We start from the raw sequence: 22,107 nt of genomic DNA on the forward strand, positions 1-22,107 counted from the left end.
TGACCTGGAAGCCTTGGCCACACAGCACGGGGCACTGCTAAGAGATAAAGGCATCTGGCACCCCAGTTACCTGGTCCCGTGCCAGGCTTTGGGTTGCAGCACCAACCAGGGGTGTGAGTTTTAAACTGTGATCCAAAAAGGCCCTGGCCCTTTAAAAATACATTAGAAAATACAGTTCCTATTTGGGAGCCATTCCTTCCTTCCTTTTTCAGCCCCTCCCTTCAAAAAAGAATTCTGAGTGTGGAAAGCATTCTGTCAGAACGAACTCTGAGCGGAGTCACAGGTGTGGCAGCGAGTTTCCCCTGTATTCATGTGGGACCATCGGCTGGCGGAAACAGAAGAGGGGGTTTGGCGTCCCTGTCCGCCTGTGAGTGGTCAACTTTCCCCTACCCACATGTGCCAAAGAACGGGTCCTCAGCCCCTGCCCTGCAATGGGAAGGCGCCACCTCTCCCAGCCCACCAGTGTTCATCACTAATCATGGGATCCAAAGATTTGTCCCTCATGTAAGGAATTTCAGGCATGTGTGAGTCAAACAGAAAGACCCCAGCAGTGAGAAGTTTTTTGTGCCCCACCTCTATGCTCGGGCACCTAGAAGTGGCCTCGGGGAGGAAGCGGCTGGCTTTGTGCTTCCAGAGCATGTTGTACCCACGTGGCAGGTCACCTGACTCGTCCAGTCTGTGTTACGAGATGGCTTTAATGCAAATAAGGACTTTTTTTTTTTTTTTGAGATGAAATCTCGCTCTGTTGCACAGGCTGGAGTGCAGTGGCACAATCTCCGTTCACTGCAACCTCCGCCTCCCGGGTTCAAGTGATTCTCCTGCCTCAGCTTCTCGAGTAGCTGGGACTACAGGTGCACACCACTACACCCAGCTAATTTTTGCATTTTTGGTAAAGACAGGGTTTCACCATGTTGGCCACGATTGTCTTGATCTCTTGACCTCTTGATCCACCCGCCTCGGCCTCCCAAAGTGCTGGGATTACAGGCATGCGCCATAATCAGGATTTTTAAACATGCTGCTTCTTTTGCCTTTTAATTTCCCAGCCTGAAATCAAAACTCAAGATGTAGAGAGAAATTATTTTCCAAATCCCTTCAGTCCACAGTGGTCCTCTGGAGTCCTGTGGGATTCAGGCTAGGGTGTTGAATGGCTGCCGAATTTTCCTGTGCACATCGATGAGAAAGAAAGTATGGAATAGTGGAAGGATGTGAATTTGAGAATCAGGGGTCCACATGAGGGGGCAAGTCCATCTTCTGTCAACTTGCCAGCTGTGCCATCCTGGTCAAACTAGTTCTCTGACCCTCAGTTTTTCGTCTTTCAATGAAATGTTGTTAATTATACCTGCCCTGCTCATGTGTGGGAAGAATGAAATAAAATAATAGCTGTAAGGTGACCAGCACCCCAGCTGGCATATGGTAGGCATTCAGTAAATGGGAGTTATTATGTTACTAATAAAATATGGTTCTTAGAGGACAGGAATGTCTCTGAATTATTTGTAGTACCTCATCCCTTCAATCAACAACTGCCCTGTACACTTGCTAGAGGTTTAATAACTACCTGTTGAATGAATGACCATTTAAACTCAAGCACGGAACCATCAGGCCTGCCTAAGTTGCTGGTTATTTTCCACACAAATTTAAATACATTTACCTTCAGTCACTAAACTTTGAAATGTTCTTTTTTGTTGTTTTGTTTGTTTTGTTTTGTTTTGTTTTTTTGAGACAGAGTTTTGGTCTTGTTGCCCAGGCTGGAGTGCAATGGCACGATCTCGGCTCACCACAACCTCTGCCTCCCAGTTCAAGTGATTCTCCTGCCTCAGCCTCCTTAATAGCTGGGATTACAGGCATGTGCCACCATGCCCAGCTAATTTTGTTTTTTAGTAGAGACGGAGTTTCACCGTGTTGGTCAGGCTGGTCTTGAACTCCCAACCTCAGGTGATCTGCCTGCCTCGGCCTCCCAAAGTGCTGGGATTATAGGTGTGAGCCACTGCAACCGGCCTTGAAATGTTCTTGCTGTCCGTTGTATTATATAGTGTAAGAATAGTACACTGGCTTAAACAAAACCTCTTCATTTTCCTTTTAATCAAATCTGCCTCTTTCTTGTTGGGATACTTGTTCAGGTCTTTTCATAAAGATGTTTTGCTTTGTTTTATTTTATTTTGTTTTGTTTTGTTTTATTTTTTGAGACAGGGTCGCACTCTGTCACCCAGGCTGATGTGCAGTGGCAGGATCATGGCTCTCTAGAGCCTCGACCTCCCGGGCTCAAGCAATCCTCCCGCCTCAGCCTCCCAAAGTGCTGGGATTACAGGTGTAAGCCACCGCACTGGGTGTTATTTTATTTTTAACTTGAGAAAACAATTTTTGTTAGAAGCTGATTTTTTAGAAAGAAAAGAAAAAGACATCTAAACATGAAATTCCTAAACTTACCTACTTCCAGAATTTAATCACAGTAAGTTTGGGCTACTATATTTAACAACAGAAATAATCCAACAGTATATTGAGGACCCAGCTGGCGGTAGATTTTGTGGCTTGTTTCTGAAGGCTGGGGTCCCCCACTCCAGGTGTTGATTTGGCCTGGCCTGGGTTCTCCCCTCTTCTTCACACCCGCCAACCCCGAAGGCCCATCTCAAGTTCCCCTTCTCCAGGCAGGGCCACACAGGCCTTCTCCTCTCCTTCCTTTGTGCTGGCGACACTTGCAGCCACGGCTCACATACTTAACAGCTTTTGCATGCAGTTAGCATTGTTTATCTTTGTCTCCAGCTCATTCGCAAAGTCACTGAGAGCAAGACCTATTTTGTGTGTTCATTCATGCATCCGTGCTACAAATATCTGATCCCCATATCTATCTATCAGTCCCAGCAGGAGAAAGGAGGCACACTGAACTTTTTGGATCATTGGAGGAGAATTGAGTAAAGACACTACTCTCAAAGGTGTGGGCAGGCTGCCAGGAACCCCCAGGGCTGGTGCAGTAACTCGGGTTCGTATCAGCAGGGCTGCTGCCAGTGCTGTGCCCGAACGATGAAGGAGAGGGTCCCTGACCCAAGACAGAAGGCTGGGGAAGGGTTTCTCTGAGAGGAGCTGAATTCTTCCCTTGGGAGATGACGCAGTGAGGCCAGAGTGACTCTGCAGGGATGTAGGGGGCTATGACGGCCTCAGCTCCTCCCTCCTTCTGGCGTCTGCTGTGCCCACTGTTGGCTGCAGCTAACCAGCAGCCTGGGAGGAGCCTGGCTGTGTAGCCCCTCCAGTTGGCTCCACCAGGGAGCAGGGGCAGCTGGAGGGACTGCAGGGGTTCAGGGTGACTGTCCAGTGCCTCCCAAAGTAGATGCCTTGCTGGAGGCTTGGGAGATCCTCACGATGAGTGAGGCCTGGGCCCCTACCTTTTTGGGGTTCCCAGTCTTCTCTGTGGTAAGGGCCACATTCACATATAGAGTTGAAGAGCTAAAGTCTTTCAAAGGAGGGAAAAGTCCCTTCTTTGGGGAGTGATGAGGGAGGTTTCACTTGGGGGAAGGCATGGTCTCTGAATTGGGCTGTAAGGGTTTTACAGGGTTTCAGCAGGCAGAGCTGAAAACCACGGGCTTAGGAGGCAGGGCAAATGGTGTAAACGAAAGCGGGTAGGTTAGAAAATTCCAGCCAGGTATGGTGGCTCACACCTGTAATCTCAGCACTTCGGGAGGCCGAGGCAGGTGGATCACTTAAGGCCACTCCCATGGGGCCACCATCCACAGGAGTTTGAGACCAGGCTGGGCAACATGGCAAAACCCCATCTCCACAAAAAATACAAAAATTACCTGGGTGTGGTGGCGTGCACCTGTAGTCCCAGCCACTTGTGAGGCTGAGGTGGGAGGATCACTTGAACCCAGGAGGCGGAGGCTGCAGATTGTGCCATTGCACTCCAGCCTGGGCAACAAGAGCAAAATTCTGTCTCAATATAATGAATGAATGAATGAATGAATGAATGAATGAAGGCTGGGTCATGCCTTGTAGGACTTCCTGACCTTACAACATTCAGCACAGCACCAAGTAGACAGTTGTCACTTGGTCCATTTGGTAGAAATTGCACGAGAAAAGTTGAGACCGTAGTTTCTTGATCTGCTAAGCAATGGTATGACTATGAGGTCACTCTAGACAGAGATGGGCCGGGTCCCCTAGGCGGGGAAGGACAGACTCACACATCTTGACAGAATGGGTCAGGTCCAATCATGTGAGCAGTTGCTCTACCAGTCAATGGCATCTGAAGTGCTAGAACCAGTTCCAGTCACACAGGAGCCATGCCAGGGCCGACCAGGCTTCTTGGGAGCTGGAGTGTGTCCCCTGTGGATGGAGGCCCCATGGCAGTGGCAGATCTGGGCATCTCTGGCTTCTGTGGATGGTGGCCCCATGGCAGTGGGAGATCTGGGACACGTCTGGTTTCTGTGAATGCTGGGCCTGTGGGAGTGGCAGATCTGGGGCGCCTCTGGCTTCTGTGGATGGTGACCCCATGGGAGTGGCAGATCTGGGACATCCCTGGCTTCTGTGGATGCTAACCCTGTGGGAATGGCAGATCTGGGACATGTTTGACTTCTGTGGATGCTGGCCCCATGGGAGTGGCAGATCTGGGACATCCCTGGCTTCTGTGGATGGTGGCCCCATGGGAGTGGCAGATCTGGGACTCGTCCTGGTTTCTGTGAATGCTGGGCCCTGTGGGAATGGCAGATGTGGGTATCTCTGACTTGTCTGTGGATGGTGCCCCCATGGGAATGGCAGATCTGGGACATGTCTGACTTCTGTGGATGCATGGCCCTGTGGGAATGGCAGATCTGGAGCATCTTTGGTCTCTGTGGGTGGAGGCCTCATGGGAGTGGCAGATCTGGGATGTCCCTGGCTTCTGTGGATGCTGGGCCCCATTGGGAGTGGCAGATCTGGGACATCCCTGGCTTCTGTGGATGCTAACCCTGTGGGAATGGCAGATCTGAGGCGTCTCTGGCTTCTGTGGATGGAAGCCCCATGGGAGTGGCAGATCTGGGGTGGGAGCTGAGATTCCAGGGGTTCATCTCACAGGGATAGAATCGAAGACTTCCCTTGGTCTCCCTCCTACCGTCCTAGCCTGGAGCCATCTTTATCTCATCAGGCATCTGCAGTGACTGGGCCAACAACTCCAGTGGCACTTAGCCCTGCAAATGAAAGAGGCGAGAGAAAAGGCATGAAAAGCAGCCAGACCCAAGTTGGGAGGCTGGACCCGTGGTTCCTGAGGAGGCCTGGGCTCCAGTGGCAAGTTGCTGGGGTGCTTCCACTCCACACCCCATCCCCTCATTTTCGGATGAACCGTAGATAATAACAATTCCACTGAAGAAACTGATGGTGTTGCAGTTTTGGGAGGTTATCCCACCCTAATGGGCAGCCAGGAGAACCGGGGCTACTAATCTTTAGCTCGGGGGTTATTTAACTGGTCTGACATCGTCTCCTCCTCATGTGCATAGTCATTTGAGAAGAATCAATTACTGTGAGAGGTTCAGACTGTTGGAACTAGGCTAAATCTCTCTCTCTCTCTCTTTTTTTTTTTTTTAATAGAGATGTGGGTTTCATTATGTTGCCCTGGCTGGTCTTGAACTCCTACGCTCAAGCCATCCTCCCACCTCAGCCTCCCAAAGTACTGAGATTACAGGCGTGAGCCACTGTGCGTGGTCCTAGACTAAATCCTAAAACGACCTGGTCTTGTCTTAGTTCACTGAGGGGGAAACTGAGGTTCAGAAATGGGAAGTAACTTTCTGATACTTTAGATAACTTTAGTGAGGCTATCAGCCAAAAAGTTGAGGATTTTTTCTTCTGTCTTGTGCTTCCAAAGTTTGTTTTATTAGTTGCAAAACATATACAAATTATAAATGTTTTAGATTTTATTTGATCAGCGGTTTGGCTTTGGAGTCAAGGAGATTAAAACGCCAGTCCTGGTTCTACCATTGGCCACAGGATCTTGGGGAAGTCACCTCCCTGTCCTGAACCTGTTTCCCCATCTGTCATAGAAGGGAGTTGGACTAGATCTCTCTAAAATCTCTTCCAGCTCTGTCATGCTGCAATTCTCAGCAAGTCCAGAGCTCAAATTACGCATTTGCTGAAGGCCTTCCGTTAAATTCCAGTCGGGCAGCCGTATCCCCTCCTTGAAGACGGCGCTGCTACTTCCATTGAGTGGAACCGTGAGTCAAAGTAGATTCAGCAATTTCCAGCCCAGGGACTTGTGTAGCTTCTCCACCCAGCAGCAGCCGGAGCCTTCTGACCCCGTGGGGCCCTGGAACCCATGAATCAAAATAGTTGTGTGATGTCATGTCACAATGGGAATGTGCTCCGGCCAATTGGTGCCAAGAATTGTCTGCCCAGGGTGGTTTCCTTTTACAGTCTGTTTAAAGAGACATCATGCACGGCTGCACATGACTTGCAGGCTTGTGCCTCCTTTGCCTATCTGGTCTTCCCTCCTTTTTTTTAATTTTAAGGAGAAAAAAAAAAAGCCCTGGAGAGTATCAGTGAGCAGCTGACCTTAACTACATCAACAAATCCCCCGCGAAGGTCTGTTTGCGCTTCCGGCAGCTTCTTGCTACTTAAGGACAGCCGAGCTGACGCTCCAGCTGCTGTGGCCGGAGGTGCAGCCCGGTCAGGACGGCTCCACTCCCTGGCGCCTCACAGACTCTGGGGCTGCGGTGAGGTCGCCCTGAAGACCCCCTGGTGAGGACGCTTGGACCCGGGTTGTCACCTGAGCACAGGCTGCCACTGTGAGCTTTTGGGGTGCCCCGTGCCTGTCGGGCTGATGCTCCTCTGGCTCGCTGCCACCTGGGGCTGACACCGGTTCTGTGGGCCCTGATATGTTCACCTGTCGCCACTGCTGTGGCCACAGCTACCCATGAGGCGCTTTGGGAGTCTCAGGAGCAACAAGAAACACAAGGACCAAAATCGAAGCACGGAGAGGCGCCAGTCGGAGCCCCATGGCCTTTTCGGTAGGACTCTGCCCATTCCCGAGCCCCTGGTGGTCTGTCCTTGGGAGGGAACCCCATGGCGTGTGTGCACACCCTCCTAAGCAGTAGCTGTTTCCAGCCACTCCCTTCCAACGGGGGTATAACGTCAGGCAGTGGTTAGAGGAATACGTGGGAAGTGTTTCCTTGCTGTTGGCAGTGCTGTTGTGGAGAGCCGCCTGACAATACTCTCCGAAGCTGTTTCCTTTCTTGCCCCACCTGGCCCCGGGAGGCTAGTGATGGATTGGATTGTCATTCATTTATGCAAAAACTGTGGCTCGGGGAAAAGTAAGAGTGGATTGGCACTGTTGTTTTCAGCGGTTAAAAACGAAACGTGCGTGTTTAGAGGAATCTATTGGAGGTCAGGAAGAAAGAGGTCTTCTTCCCAGGTTCTGTAGCGGGGTAATCTGACAGATCATGGGCTAATGTGGGAGGGGAAACACCTGCCTAATTTGCGCCCCATAGGGAGAAGCTTGCATTGTGGTCTCCCTGGTCTCTGGCAACTTCTGCAGCTCCTTCATGTGCAGGGGTTTGGGGTCTGGGCAAATGGAACAGGTGGTGAAGCATGTGTGGTTCAGTATTTCCAAGGACCTGCAGACTTGGAGTGGGTTTTGCCCTTGTCTGTCTGCAGCCACACAGGTCAATTCCAAAGCTTTCTTAGCTCCACACCTGGTTAAGACCTGCCCACTCAAAATTAGATGGCAGATTTCATTTATTAAGAATCAGGCCGGGCGCGTTGACTCATGCCTGTAATCCCAGCACTTTGGGAGACCAAAGCAGGCGGATCACCTGAGGTCAGGAATTTGAGATCAGCCTGGCCAAGATGGTGAAAACCTGTCTCTACCAAAACTACAAAAAATTAACTGGGCATGGTGGCATGCACCTATAGTCCCAGCTACTTGGGAGACTGAGACAGGAGAATCGCTTGAACCCGGGAGGTAGAGGTTGCAATGAGCCCAGGTCACACCACTGCACTTCAGCCTGGGCAACAGAGCAAGACTCGGCCTAAAAAAAAAAAAAAATCAGATTTTGTCTGGGCCTATAATCCCAGGACTTTGGGAGGCCAAGGAGGAAGAATCACTTGAACCCAGGAGTTTGAGACAAGCCTGGGCAACATAGTGAGACCTTGTCTCTACAAAAAAATTAAAAAATTAGCCAAGCATGGTGGCACATGCCTGTAGTCCCAGCTACTCAGGAGGCTGAGATGGGAGGCTGCCTTGAGCTCAGGAGGTCGAGGCTGCAGTGAGTTGCGATCAAGCCACTATACTCCAACCTGGGTGACAAAACTAGACCCTGTCTAAAAAAAAAAAACAAATCAGAGTCGGCCCATTTCTGGCATTACTGCTTGCATGGCATAGGTTATTTCTGAAGAGCCCACTGCAAGATGGAACAGCAGAACCCCCATGCCAGTGCTATCATTTATCGGCTCAGTTTCACCAGGGCTGGGGAGACACAACCCAGGGGATGAGTAAAGATGAGGCTCGGGGGTACATGAAGCCGTGTCCCCTGACTGGAATGTGATGTGTTAAGTGGAAAAATATTGTCACTGTGTGTAACAGGGAGGTGACTTTGGCAAAACTTCTGAACTGTAAATGAAAACTGGAAGAGCATAAAAAGAAAAAGATAAATTTAAAATCTGCCTGTATTTCTTGCTACATCCACTTCAGCCAGCACTCCTGGGAGCCTCTGCAGGCTCAGAGCGTGCTGAGTCCTTGGGGGGAGCAGGTGAAAGAGGCAGCAGTTCTTGAACCCAGAGGGTGTTCAATCTTGTGAAGAAGAAAGTCTCATAAAGAGAACTAGAGAGCAACGTCTAATCAAGTAGAGTCCCAGCTACTCGGGAGGCTAAGGCGGGGGGATCACATGTAGGTGAGTATAGGCCAGGCACGGTGGCTCAAACCTGTATTCCCAGCACTTTGGGAGGTTGAGGTGGGAGGATTGCTTGAGCCTAGGAGTTGCGAAACCAGCCTGGGCAACGTCATGAGACCCCTCTCTACAAAAAAAATAAAAAATTAGGCAGGCATGGTGGTGCACACCCATGGCCCCAGCTACTCAGAAAGCTGAAGTGGGAAGATCGCTTGAGCCTGGGATGTGAAGGCTACAGTGATTTCTAACCATATCACTGCACTCCAGCCTGGGAGTCAGAGCAAGACCCTCAAAAAAAAAAAAAAAAAAAAAAAAGTGACTGTGCACAGAAATAGGACGCCCAGCCCTGAGCAGGAAGAGGAGGGATGGAATCCTAGACGGGAGGCTCATTGACATGGTCTAAAAAGATGACTCTTATTTAAGTAATAAAGTAATAAACACTTATATACTGTAGAATTAAACCAGAACCTGTTATGAACTGAAAACCTGGTTTTGCTAATGGGGATGGACAGGCCCATTATTAAGGGCCTATTATGTGCCAGACAGCGGCTTCCTCACTTGTGTTTAACGGTTGGCTGTCATCCTGTCTCCTATGCTTCTGAGATCAAAAATAATATTTGCATCTCAACCAAGTTTTGTAAGAGCCTGGATGCAGATGCCAGCTCTGACCACAGGGTCAAGAAAATCGGAGTTCCCTCCAGAGCCTTCCTCTGGAATTTGGGAAGCAGCTAGAGGCCACCGCCCCTGCTCAGGCTGAGGCTCCTCTTAGGCGGCAGGCGCCCAGGGACCTGGGTGAATAGTATGTCTGACTTGGGTTAGTGTCCCAGTGAGAAGAGCCAAGAGCTAGGCTGGGTGGGAGGCGGGAGCCCTGTGCTGCACAGACAGTGTTGGGTGTGGATACACTGAGTGAGGAAAAACAGTCCAAGAGTGTTGACCAAACCCTCCCTCCCAAGCCTGTGCCTGTCTAAACTTTACCCATTTCTCAAGACCCAGCTGAATGATCACTGTCTAGAAAACCACCCTGAGGGCCGGGCGCGGTGGCTTACAACTGTAATCCCAGCACTTTGGGAGGCGGAGGCAGGTGGATCACCTGAGGTCAGGAGTTTGAAATCAACCTGGTCAACATGATGAAACCTTGTCTCTACTAAAAATACAAAAATTGGCCAGGCGTGTTGGCAGGTGCCTGTAATCCCAGCTACTCGGGAGACTGAGACAGGAGAATTGCTGAAACCAGGGAGGCAAAGGTTGCAGTGAGCCGAGATTGTGCCATTTGCACTCCAGCCCAGGTGATAACAGTGAGACTCTGTCTCAGAAAAAAAAAGAAAAGAAAAACCACCCTGGGTGCCTTTTCTGTGATCTCCTGGCTGCTCGTGGACAGGGGCGATGTCTCAGGAGCTCGGTCTGTAGCTCTAACCCGAGGCCTTGTAGTATCACAGCTTCTCCATAAAAATCCCTGGCTCTGTCATGGCTGGAAAATGTTCCAGCCCAGGGTCACTCCCTGTTCACCAGGAAGGATTGCTTCAGGGTTTTGTGTGTGTTTTGTTTTTTTTTTTGTTTTTGTTTTTTTTTTTTTTGAGACGGAGTCTTGCTCTGTCACCCAGGCTGGAGTGCGGTGGCCGGATCTCAGCTCACTGCAAGCTCCGCCTCCCGGGTTCACGCCCTTCTCCTGCCTCAGCCTCCCGAGTAGCTGGGACTACAGGCGCCCACCACCTCGCCTGGCTAGGTTTTTTTTTTTGCATTTTTAGTAGAGGCGGGGTTTCACCGTGTTAGCCAGGATGGTCTCGATCTCCTGACCTCGTGATCCGCCCCTCTCGGCCTCCCAAAGTGCTGGGATTACAGGCTTGAGCCACCGTGCCCGGCCGGTTTTGTGTTTTAAATTCCCTCTTAGCAATGCCCTCTCCTTCATACAGTTATTCCTGGAGCTAAAATAATCTCAGGGCTGGGTTCGGTGACTCGTGCCTGTCATCCCAGCACTTTGGGAGGCGGAGGTGCATAGATCGCTTGAGCCCAGGAGTTTGGGACCAGCCTGGACAATGTGGCAAAACCCCATCTCTACAAAAAATACGACTAGCCAGGTGTACTGGTGCATGTCAGTAGCCCCAGCTAATTGGAAGGCTGAGTTGGGAGGATTGCTTAAGCCTGGGGAGGTCAAGGTTGCAGTGAGCAGTGATCATGCCACTGCACTCCAGCCTGGGTGACAGAACTAGACCCTGTCTCAAAAAAAAAAAAAAAAAAAAAAGCCAGGTGCTGTGGCTCTTGCCTGTGATCCCAACACTTTAGTAGGTTGAGGCAGGTCGAGGAGTGCTTAAGCCCAGGAGTTTGAGACCAACTTGGGCAACATGGCAAAACCCCTTCTCTACAAAAAAATAGTTAGTTGGGTGTGGTGGTGTGCACCTGCAGTCCCAGCTACTGGGGAGGGTAAGGTGGGAGGATCACTTGAGCCCACAAGGCAGAGGTTGAAGTGGGCCCAGATTGCACCACTGCACTCCAGCCTGGAAGACAGAGCGAGACACTGTCTCAAAAAACAAACAAAAATCTTAGATGAGACCTCTTCTCCCTGAGAAAGCTTCTGTGAGGGTCATGAAATCCCTGTCTTTGACTTCTCGTCCTTCCTCTCCACGGGACACCCACCTAGGCAGTCAGCACAGGTCCCTCCCATCCATTGGGTGTCCTCTGTGGCTGTGTCTTATCCAGGAACTGCAGGCTCCTCTGCCTTAACTCAGCGTGGAGCTGCTCCCCCGGGGACAAGGTGCACCCTGTTTCATCCGGGGGCTTCCCTGCGGTTCCCCAGGTCAAGAGATATACATCTGCACACACATGTCATGTACCTGTGCACACACACACACACACACAGCTCTCCCCACAACCATCAAATCAAGGCCCGCAGCCCCAGAGTCACCAGGTCCATTTGTAATTGCTGTAGATGGCATTTCCACTGGAAAGCCCATGACATTCGCTGGAAATGTTCACCCGCCAGCCTTGTGACAGCCCCCTGGAAGCTCTGACTCAGAAGCACTCAGCCCCTACCCCTCTCTGGCTGCAGAGCCAGGCAGGGAGGCTGTGTCTGGCACAGAAGGGACGCTCCCCACTCCAGCTTCCAGGCTCCAGGCGATAGACAAGTGACGAGCTTGGCTAAGCCTTTCTTTCGGCCTCTTTGGCAAAGAGAAATCCAGATTATGTCGACAAAGGGTGTGTGGCAACAATAATAAAAATGTAGAAGGAAGATTAGGAAAGGATTATATTAATCAGATCAAAGAGCAATAACTGTAGTAGCACTTTCACCCTCTGCAATTATAGGACAGTAATTAAATAAAAACCATTTAGCATCTTAAAGGCTCCTTTCTGCAGGCCAGCACTGGAGCCAGGAGTGCAAGGAGTGTGTCAGGAAGCTGGTGTTTCATCCTTGGGTGCCCAGGGTCCCAGTAAGCCTGGAGACCACATCCTCTGAGGACGCTTGCACCTTATACCCACCTCCCCTTCCATGAGCCCACGCCACATGACTATGCAATGGCTTCCTGACCAGAACGCCAGCATCCTTCCTGGCCCAGAACATTCAGGTCACCCCAATACCATGTGCCATGGCTCTCCCACCCTTGGCTGAGTGTGGCCCTGCGGGGACTATCTAGTGCTCTTCACCTCAGCAGAGGACAGGCCTGAGAAGCCTGTGGTTTATCCTGCCCCCATCCAGCCCCCTTGCTCCTCCTCACCCCTCATAGTCCTCACACTGCCTCTGGTGCCCATCTGCTGACCTGGCTGCTGGTGTCTCGATTGGTTTTGCCCTGAAATATCCCAATATGTGTTTGTCTTTTTCCAATAGAAATTTTCTTTTTTACTTATTAAATTTATTTTTAAAAAGAGAGTTTCCCTGTGTTGCCCAGGGTGGTCTCGAACTGCAGGGCTCAAGCGATCCTCCACGTTGGCCTCCCAAAGTGCTAGGATGACAGGTGTGAGCCACCACACCTGGCCAGAAATTTTCAAAAGAATACAGAAGTAGGGAGAATAGTATAAAAGCATCCGTCTTCCAGGGTTAACAATGCGTCCTCAGGGTCTTTGTGCCAGCTGCTGTTTCCATACTAGGGGCAGCAGTGAGTGAGAGACACGTGCACCCTCGGAGGCACACGGGCTGGTGAGGGTGGGCAGATGAATGAGAGGATTTTAATTGTGGTCAGATGTACATAACACGAATGTACCATCTTCGCCATTTCACGTATGCATTCCCATTATTGTGTAGGCATTCCCACCTGCCAGTTCTTCCATCACCCACAGCTGAAACTGTCTCCTCTCAGCCCTAACTCCCGACTCCCCTGGCCCCAGCCCCTGGCAAGCGCCGTTCTACTTTCTACGAATGCGATAACTCCAGGGACCTCATAGAGATAGAGTCACATAGTGTTTGTCCTTTTGAGTCTGCCTTGTTTCGATGGGCAAACGTGTTTTCATTGTCAGGTCAGGTGGTGGTGATGCCGTTGGAGGCAGGGGGAGGGGTCAGTTCATTGGGTGATGGGGAGAGGGCTGTGTGCATGCCTCTGCTCAGACCCTTCTGAGAGCTGGAGAGGCCAGGCCCCAGGAGGGAGCCTGCGGTGTGTTCTAGGGACTCTGAGAGGCCTGCGGGGCTGGATGGCAGGAGGCAGAGCCACAGGAGCCTGTCTCTGGCAGATAGGAGATGAGGCTGAGGCCAGGCACAGCAGCCAGCGTATGCCCCTCTTGTGGATCATGGGAGGGCTCTGGATCACACCTCCTTGAGATGAAGGCCCTCTGGGGTCTTGAGCATGGATAGGCTGAGGACTGGGCCTGCCCAAGGCACAGTGGAGCAAGGACAGAGCTGGGGCTGAGCCTGTCCCTCCCCCAACCCCTTTAGCTCCAAGGCCCTGCCCTAGCCCCCACCCACCTCTCCTTTTGCCAGTTCCCACCCAAAACCGCCCAGCCCTGGCGCCCGCTTTTCTGCTGGATGTGTCCAAACAGAAGACTCCTGGCGTGTAGCATCCTTGTTTGTGAGGATGGGTCTTTGGGGGATTTCGGACACTGTAGCCAGTGAGTAGAGAGGCATTTGGGATGATGAGGCAGTGTTCACACAATCTGAGGACGTTCCACTCCCAGCTGTGGATTCCGTGAGGCCCGCCTGCCACCCGCTGTCCGCCCCACTCTCATCCATGCCTGGAAAAGCTCATTACCCATCTGCCTGTTCTCCCTACGTCACCGTCACCAAGCGCTGCCTGGAGGAACCCTGGACAAGTGGCCCAGCTCTCCCGGAGGTGCTGCTCCCGGAGGACTCCCGGAGTCACTCAGCAGGTCAGGCAGCTGTTACCTCACAGGGTGGCAGGGGAGCAAAGCAGCTCAGGTGCGTGTCCTTGGATGCCACAGTCAAGTGCCCCTTTCCCTTTTCTGCCTCCATCCCAGTCACCCAGAGCTGCTGCTCTGTGTATCAGGAAGACTAAAGCCTCATAAACAGGTGAGCATCGCCTGTGGACAGGGCTGGGCGCTGGTGGGGCATCAGCGAGGTACATGCTCTCGCAGGAGTGCTCATCAGGGCTGTGAGAGGTGAGCTGTCCTGACAGTGGCGTGGCTCTGGGAGCAGCTGCCCTCTGGGAGAGCCCAGGTTCTGAGCAGAGAAGCTGGACACTGGACAAACGGTTCCAGGACTGCAGCGTCTGAAAGGATCCAAAGATGAAAGGGCAAGATTTCAGAGCTTGAAGGGGTAAATAATGAAACAGGGAGAAAGGAGATTCGAAAGGGGGCATATTTTTAAAATAGCGACTCTGGACGGTGACAGAGAAACCCCCATGGCTTGGTGACCTGGGGTTGGGGCCGCAGCCTGGTTGGGTGCTGGCCAGCCCCTGCTGCTCTGTCACCCCCATCCTATGAGACAGGACCTCGCTCAGGGCATGTGCATGGGCCCAGGGAGCCTCGGCACCTGAGGATGGCCACTCAGGCTTCCAACTTCCAGATGAGAATGAGCACTTGGTACATTCAGAGAGCAAGATGAATTCTGCCCTGCGGTAATAATTTGTCTTTTAGTGATTGAGAAGAAAAAAAATAGGCAAAGTCCTGGTGCTCTCAGCATAAATCAACGTGAATGTTCCCTGAGGGCGAGGCAGTCTCTGGTGCTTCTGTGTGTTCTCCGCCCAGGCCCCGGGACTGCTGGCCTCCGGGTGTCTCATGACAGTGGTGCTGGTTGGGGTGCAAGCCCCCAGGAGGTGGCGTCTCCCCTTCTGGTCAGGCCCCTGGTCAAACACTCTGCTGGGCCTGGAGGGATTCAGGGAGGACGGCCCCCGGAGCTGAGCAGCGCAGTGGCCTCTGGAAAGCAGCCTGCTGGGGGAGTGTCCGGGCATCCGCCCCAGGGCCCCAAGGCTAAGAGGACTGCTGCAGGAGGAAGAAGGTGGGGCTCAAAGCAGACCCAGGAGGAAGTTTTGATGACTCACGTCACTAAGATGCTTGACTGGGCCCCACTTTTGGCTGGAAGAGATAACAAATCAGCTAATGCTAGTGAGTTCATCAATGAACAGCAAATGAGTGATTACACGACTGGGGCTCAGCTTCATGTATTTTCAGCCTTTCCGTAACTTTTGTGTCCATCATGCAAATAATGTCTGGTTCCTCCCTTCCAGACATTTCCTGCTTTGTGCAGGAGACAAGCCTGAAACAGCCAGAGAACAATACCCCCGATGGCTGAATTCTAAGCTGTGGGCTCCTGGTGGCCTGGTGTTGACTGTGTCTCAGTAGCCAGCACCCGGGAAAGGGAGGCTCTGGGAAGCCGTGTCAGCAGGGCGGGCTCCATCCAGGGTTTCCAAAAATCCTGTTAGATTTAAATGCATGTTTTCCTTGAAGCACTTATTTTGACAAGCAATTTTTTTTTTTTTTAATTGAGACGGAGTCTCACTCTGTCACCTAGGCTGGAGTGCAATGGCGCGATCTCGGTTCACTGCAACCTCCGCCTCCCAGATTCCAGTGATTCTCCTGCTTCAATCTCCTGAGTAGCTGGGATTACAGGCATGTGCCACCATGCCCAGCTAATTTTTGTATTTTTAGTAGAGACGGGGTTTCACCATGTTGGCCAGGCTGGTTTCAAATGCCTGACCTCAAGTGATCTGCCCACCTTGGCCTCCCAAAGTGCTGGGATTACAAGCGTGAGCCACCGCGCCGTGCCTGACAAGTAGTTTATTGAGTGAGTGAGTGAGTGAGTGAGTATGTTGTGTGTTTTAGAACATGTTCATGTCTGCTAGTTCAGAGCAAAGGAAAAGGTAGCTGCCTGGTATGGACAATGGGGAGATGTGTTCTAAAACAGAGGTTTTGTTATTCAGGTATGGTGAGGCCAGCAGATCAGGAGACAGCTGCCATGAAAAAGATAGCTTGTTACTCACAGTTCCCAAGGGCCATGCCATGGCAGGGGAGGGGCCTGGGGAATCAGCAGGGTCTGTCGAGAGGCAGAGGAGTGAGGCAAGAGCGCGGCCAGAGTCTTCGCTGCGGCGTCTGAAGGAACAACACGGCAGAGTGTGCAGGCTTAGAACTGGCGAGTGTGGGTCATTTTGGTGGGCTCTGGGCGTGGGGACCGTCTCGAGTTATCTGGTCCCGGGCCCTGGCATGATTACGCAGGGAGCATTGCCTCCTGGCCGTAAGAGCTAGATAGGCGAGTGGCAGCACGGGCTCTGGGTTGGTTGGTTTGCACATCAAAGGTGGGCTCCCAGTGAGCCCCTTGCCATCTCTAAGAACTGACTGACCCTGGGAGCACCCATCGCTCTCCAGTCAGCAGGGCTCCAAGGTGCCAGAGCACCAAGAACGCAGAAAATAAGGAAACGGAGTTCGTGCAAGATGGCGCTCCCCACGGTGCTCACTTGTTCTCTTCACCTTTTGTTTCTGAGTGTCTGGGGCTCCAGCTGGCTAGGGAGTCCACTTTCCTCTGAGCCAAGCCGAGTCTCCAGGCAGGGAGGGCCTAGGGAGCGGGGCTGGCGTCCCTAAGCCCAGATGCTCTGGACTCTCCTCTGGGCCTCACACCCCCAGCAGCTCAGCCTTCTCCTCTGGGGATGTGTTTCTCAGCCAAGATGAGACCAGTTCCCTTTCTTTAAAGACACCTACTGTGTGGCCTGGGGATGCCTTTGACGCCTGAGACCGAGCTAAAGGGCCATCTGCTCCTGGCAGGGCTGCCTCAGGTCCTCGCCCACCCAGCTCCAGGCTGCAGAAAACGCCAATGTGAGCGGCAGCAGCAGACTTGTGGGTGCCTCTGTCTCCCATTTGCCGCTAATGCCGCTTCCTGGAACCCGCAGTCCACTCTGACAGTGGCTGGAGGATGGGTCAGGGATCCGGATGGGCCCGGGATCGGGACGGGGATGGAGGCGTTCTGAAAACTACCCTGCCACCGTGGGTACAAACATAACCCAGTGCTGCCTGGAGTCTGGGACGCACCTAATGGTGGCCTTCTCTTTGCATGAGAGTGACAGGAAGGCGAGGCCAGGCTGAACACAGGGCCCACTGAAGATGAGGCGTCACCCTGTGAACCTGGCAAGGTGCAGAAGAGATGTTGTGATGCCAAGGATCCTTCCAGCGGGCTCTCAGTTTACCACCCGACTCCAGCTTGGTTTCGAGCCCTTCAGCCCTCCCTGGAGTTTCAGTTCTGTGCTCTTCTCCCTGGTTCTCATCCTGGTTCCACACCATATTCCTAGCACCCAGATCCATATCCAGGGTAGGTGCCTGATAGAACAAGTCTTGCTTCCCCTCTGTCCATGAACAGGAAGAGAGGGTGCACCGTGGAGGCGGCAGGGGGACACACAAGCCCCAAGTCCAGTCGAGGTCTGGGCAAGAGCAGGCCCTGAGGAGCGAAGCGGCCATGGCAGGAGGGAGGGGACGGAGTAGCGGGAACACAGCCCTGGGGACATTCCTGTAGCAGGGGCAGCCTGGTAGGTGGGGACCACTCAAAGGAGTTGCCCAGACAGCACGGGTGTGTCCTCGGCAGGTGCCTATCCAGTCACACCCCTCCCCCAGGGTGTCCCTGCTCCCGACTCTCCTATGGAAATGAGTCTGGGCTTGTAAGTGTGGGCTCAGCCTGAAGGGCAGGGGCTGGTTAAGGGCAGCAGATGAAGGGCACAGTGGGTTTTCTCGGCGACATCGGGCCCGCAGCTACCCTTCCAGGGTTCCTGGGCCCAGCATGGTCCCCACTCCACCTCCGCATTGCTTGGTGCTAAGTGCTGGGGCCGAGATTCCAGCGGCCCCCCAGGCATCTGCGGGAGGCTCAGGAGAGCCACTGCTCAGGTCACGTGGCTGAGAGGGGTCCCTTCCAGCTCCGCCACCAGCCTAAGAAGGTCATAAAGGAGGATGGGGCTGAGTGTGCTTTCCCCTGGCCTAAAGGCCCTTCCTGCTGCCCTCCTCCTCCAAGTCCACCACCCCTCCCGGTGTTTCCAGACTCTCCTGGGCACTCCAGTGCCTGCCACTGTGCCAGCCATGTTTGCGGTTAAATGATAACTTGCCTCAGGTCTGTCTAATGGGGGCCCCTCGTTAAACTCCTCAGGTGTGGAGACTGTCTCATTCTTCCCTCTGCCTGTGCCAGATTGCTATTTGTTATCCACATTCATGTTCCCTGTCTTCTTCAATAGCAAGACCCCAGGTTTCATGTGTGTTGTGTGGCAGTGCATGTGGCCCAGTGGCCATGGGACTTGAGTATTCAGTGAGCTTTTGAGACTTATGGGAAAGCTCTTAAAAGAGGAGAGAGGTGAGTCCCTCCTTGTCACTTTTTTTCCCCTTGTCTTGGATGTAGATGTGATGGTTGGAGCTACAGCAGCCACCTTGGACCTTAGAGTGACTGCCAAGAAGAGAAGGCACATGCCAAGGTTAGTGGAGAAAAAGATAGGTGCCTAGGTTACCACTGTGAAGTTTCCATCATGGTCCTGGACTGCCTACCTATCAGGTGTCTTTTATGTGAAAGAAAAAGAAATATCTTTCTTCCTTAAGCTGTTTTAATTTTGGATTCCTTTGTTAAATGCAGACAAACTTTATCCTAACTGATACAGCCTAGCACAGAACTTGATCCATACTAGGCGCTTAATAATTACTTGGTGACTGAACCACTGAGTGAGGTGGGGTGAAGTGGGGTTGGGGTGTTGAGCTTCTCCCCGTGTGTGGTCTCGGCTCCTTTAGACTGAGGATGATGAGGTGCGGGGTGAGGGATGCCAGGACTGGGATGAGGCTGGTCTCCGAGGTCACCCCCAGGGACCTTTGTCCCCTTCCATGTGACCTAGAGCTGTGTGTTCACTGTACTGCAAGCAGACTCACTTTCAGAAAACTCTGATATTCCAAATTTAGACTAAAATAAAATTAGACCAGTTGATGCCTTAGTGTATCTATTAGTCAGTTCTTACGTTGCTATAAAGAAATACCCGAGACTGGGTAATTTATAAAGGAAAGAGGTTTAATTGGCTCACAGTCCTGCATGACTGGGGAGACCTCAGGAAACAGAATCATGGAGCAAGGGGAAGAGGCATGTCTTACATGGTGGCTGGCGAGAGAGAAGAACCTATGTGTAGGAGGAACCGTCAAATACTTGTAAAACCATCAGATTTTGTGAGAACTCACTCATTATCACGAGAACAGCATGGGAGAAACCTCCCCCATGATCCAATCACCTCCCACCAGGTCCCGCTGTTGACACGTAGGGATTATGGGGATTACAATTCAAGATGAGATTTGGGTGGGGACACAGAGCCAGACCATTATCAGTATACAAAGAGATCATTTTCTTGAAATTGCCGTATCCCTCTCTGGGGACTTTTAAATGACTTAGTTTGAGAAGCGTTCACCCATGGAGACATGGGTATGCCGTTTCAGCTGCAGGTGCACGGTGAACTTCAGACTGGCTTTTTGGGTACCTGTGTCTAGCTGGGAAGTAGGCCATGAAGGACAGGCTCCTTATCAACCTGGTGCCTTTGTGACACATATCTGACTGCATGCATACCATCGGATAAGCCAAACGCCTACAGAATACTTAGTCTGATAAATATATTTAGGATGCCTGTGTGTCAGGCTGGCTCTGCAAATGAAGACCTACAGGACATGGCTCATAGCAGCTTGTAGTTTAGCTGGGGGTTAAGGAACACCTGGCTAAAGAGAAGGCCCCAGCAATAGCTGTTGATGTGACGTGCTCTGGGGCTCAGTGAGATTGGGGATGACATCTCTGCTGGGCCCTGTGGGTAAGGCTGAATGGGTAGAGACCTGGGAGGGGAGCAGTCAAAGAAAAGTCCAGAAAGAGAAGACAAGGCCAGGCTCTAGAAACCCTTGATTGCCAGGCTGGGGAAGGGGTCTGAGCAGGGGTGGAGTGTCAGGAGATTGTGGTGTGGGAGAGCTACAGGCTTTGCCTTGTGTGGACCAAGGGCGGTCTCTCCTGTGAGCAATTGTCTTCCAGAGATTCTATGTCACTTTTCCTTCACTGTCCCTGAGAGAGGGACCCCTGGAGCAGCCCTCCCTGTACCTCCTGCCATTTGGTGATGGCAGCCCCATCCCTGTGGGCTGGCGTGACTCCAGCCCAGGCCACATGTGGGGAGCTGCGTTTTGTGCCTTGAGAGACAGACGTGAGGGGGAAGAGGCTATGCAGCAGCGAGGCGAGGACTGGGGGCTACATGGAGTCCATCATTTAGGGATGCAGAGGAAGGAAGGCCATTTGGGGAAGGGAGGCTGAGACCAGAATGTGGCCAGGGCCGTGAGTGCTGGCCTGGGGCGACGCCACCCTCAGCCGCTGATGATGATACTACATGGCGCGGCTTCTACTATGTTTTTACCTTTGATAACTCTGTTAAGGCAGGTCAAGTCGGTGGTGGAGGTGGTGCTCCCCTCTTACAGATGGGGAAACTGAGGCCCAGAGGGGCCAAGAGATGTGTCCGTGACACCTGGCAGCAGCAGATGGGCAGAAGAGGAGGAGCCCCTCAGCCCACCTCCCGGCAGTGGTGCCCGTGGGTGATGGTCACTCTTCCCTATGGGGCTTCCCGTGAGGTAGGCCCCTCTCCTGCAGCAGCAGCAGAACATCCGCCCTCTGCCACACTCCTCACCCACACTCCAGCTGCTGCCCCGGGCTGCCCTGCGCCTCCCAGGGGATACAGGGCCTGAAGGCCCCTCCGCCCTCCCTGCTTCTCGCTCCTGGGCCTGGCCAGCCCTGGTTTTGATCACAGAATAGCTAAGGCTGATGGAAAGGGAGTGGCTGCAGTCTGGGGTGACCTCTGATCAGCTGTGGCCAGTGACCCTGAGGAGGGATGTCCAGTTGGCAGCACAGAAAAAAGCAAACCCCTGTGTCTCCAGGTGGGCACCCATGGGCCAGGCATCCCCGAGGTGTGCCAGCCTGGAGGGTGATCAGCCTCAGCTTCCGAGCCTTCCGGAGTCCCCGCCCAGGGTCACCCCAGCTCTGGTCTCCTGCTACCCCAGCCTGCCTTCCTCTACCACGGGGCTCCTATGGCTGCTGGTGGCTCGCCTGGGGGTCCCCCCCATCCCAACGGCTGGGTGCTTCTGCCTCTGTACTCATTACAGCCTGGAGGGGCATAGGGCCCTGCCTCCTCCTGGAGGTCCCAGTCTCCCACAGGCAGGTCTGCCTCAAAGCCCACCAACACCAAATACCTTTAAGTGTTACTTTTTTTTTTTTTTTTTTTGAGATGGAGTTTCACTCTTGCTGCCCAGGCTGGCGTACAATGACGTGATCTTGGCTCACCGCAACCTCTGCCTCCTGGGTTCAAGCGATTCTCCTACCTCAGCTTCCTGAGTATCTGGGATTACAGGTGTGTGCCACCATGCCCGGCTAATTTTGTATTTTTAGTATGGGATTTCACCATGTTGGTCAGACTGGTCTTGAACTCCTGACCTCAGGTGATCCGCCCACCTCGGCCTCCCAAAGTGCTGGGATTGTAGGCATGAGCCACTGCACCTGGCCAGTATCACCTTTTTGATACTTGACTAACAATGCCATCCTAACTTCTAAAAATGTTTGAGGCAAAATTTGCTGAAGTATTAAGCATATGGAGGAGAGCACAGATCATAGATGATGAATTTGCACAAACTGAACACACTCATGGAGCCAGCACCCCAGAAGCTCCCCACACTCTCTCCCAGCTACGTCCCCTCAAGACTGGCATTGTGTGGTTTTGAATTTACGTGATCTTTTTTGTCTGGCTTCTTTTACTTGCACTTTGTGAGATGCAGCCGTGCCTGTGTGCGGTGTTGAAGTTCAACTCCATTTCATTGCTGCAGAACCCTCCCCTGTCTGCACAGACCACAACTCCTGCATCCATCCAGTGGTTAATGGACTCCGTGGTTT

General features: G+C 52.5%; 2 protein-coding genes across 3 annotated transcripts in view; both read left to right on the forward strand.

Moving 5' to 3' along the window:
• PRKAG2 (protein kinase AMP-activated non-catalytic subunit gamma 2) overlaps positions 1-22,107 on the forward strand; it is a 338,501-nt gene that overhangs the window by 128,994 nt on the left and 187,400 nt on the right. The gene's annotated exons all lie outside the window — the stretch shown is intronic.
• Positions 6,270-22,107, forward strand: part of LOC108523128 (uncharacterized) — a 47,576-nt gene continuing 31,738 nt past the window's right edge. The window contains exons 1-3 of one of the 2 annotated variants that reach the window (XM_017863664.1): positions 6,270-6,956; positions 17,264-17,505; positions 18,574-18,646. In XM_017863664.1, the coding sequence (XP_017719153.1) occupies positions 17,301-17,505; positions 18,574-18,646 (278 nt within the window). In that variant the 5' untranslated portion in view covers positions 6,270-6,956; positions 17,264-17,300. The remainder of the gene's footprint in view (positions 6,957-17,263; positions 17,506-18,573; positions 18,647-22,107) is intronic. The other variant, XM_017863665.1, reaches the window with a different exon arrangement.

Source organism: Rhinopithecus bieti, unplaced genomic scaffold (assembly GCF_001698545.2).
Source record: "Rhinopithecus bieti isolate Rb0 unplaced genomic scaffold, ASM169854v2 scaffold_70550, whole genome shotgun sequence".
Taxonomy (NCBI): domain Eukaryota; kingdom Metazoa; phylum Chordata; class Mammalia; order Primates; family Cercopithecidae; genus Rhinopithecus; species Rhinopithecus bieti.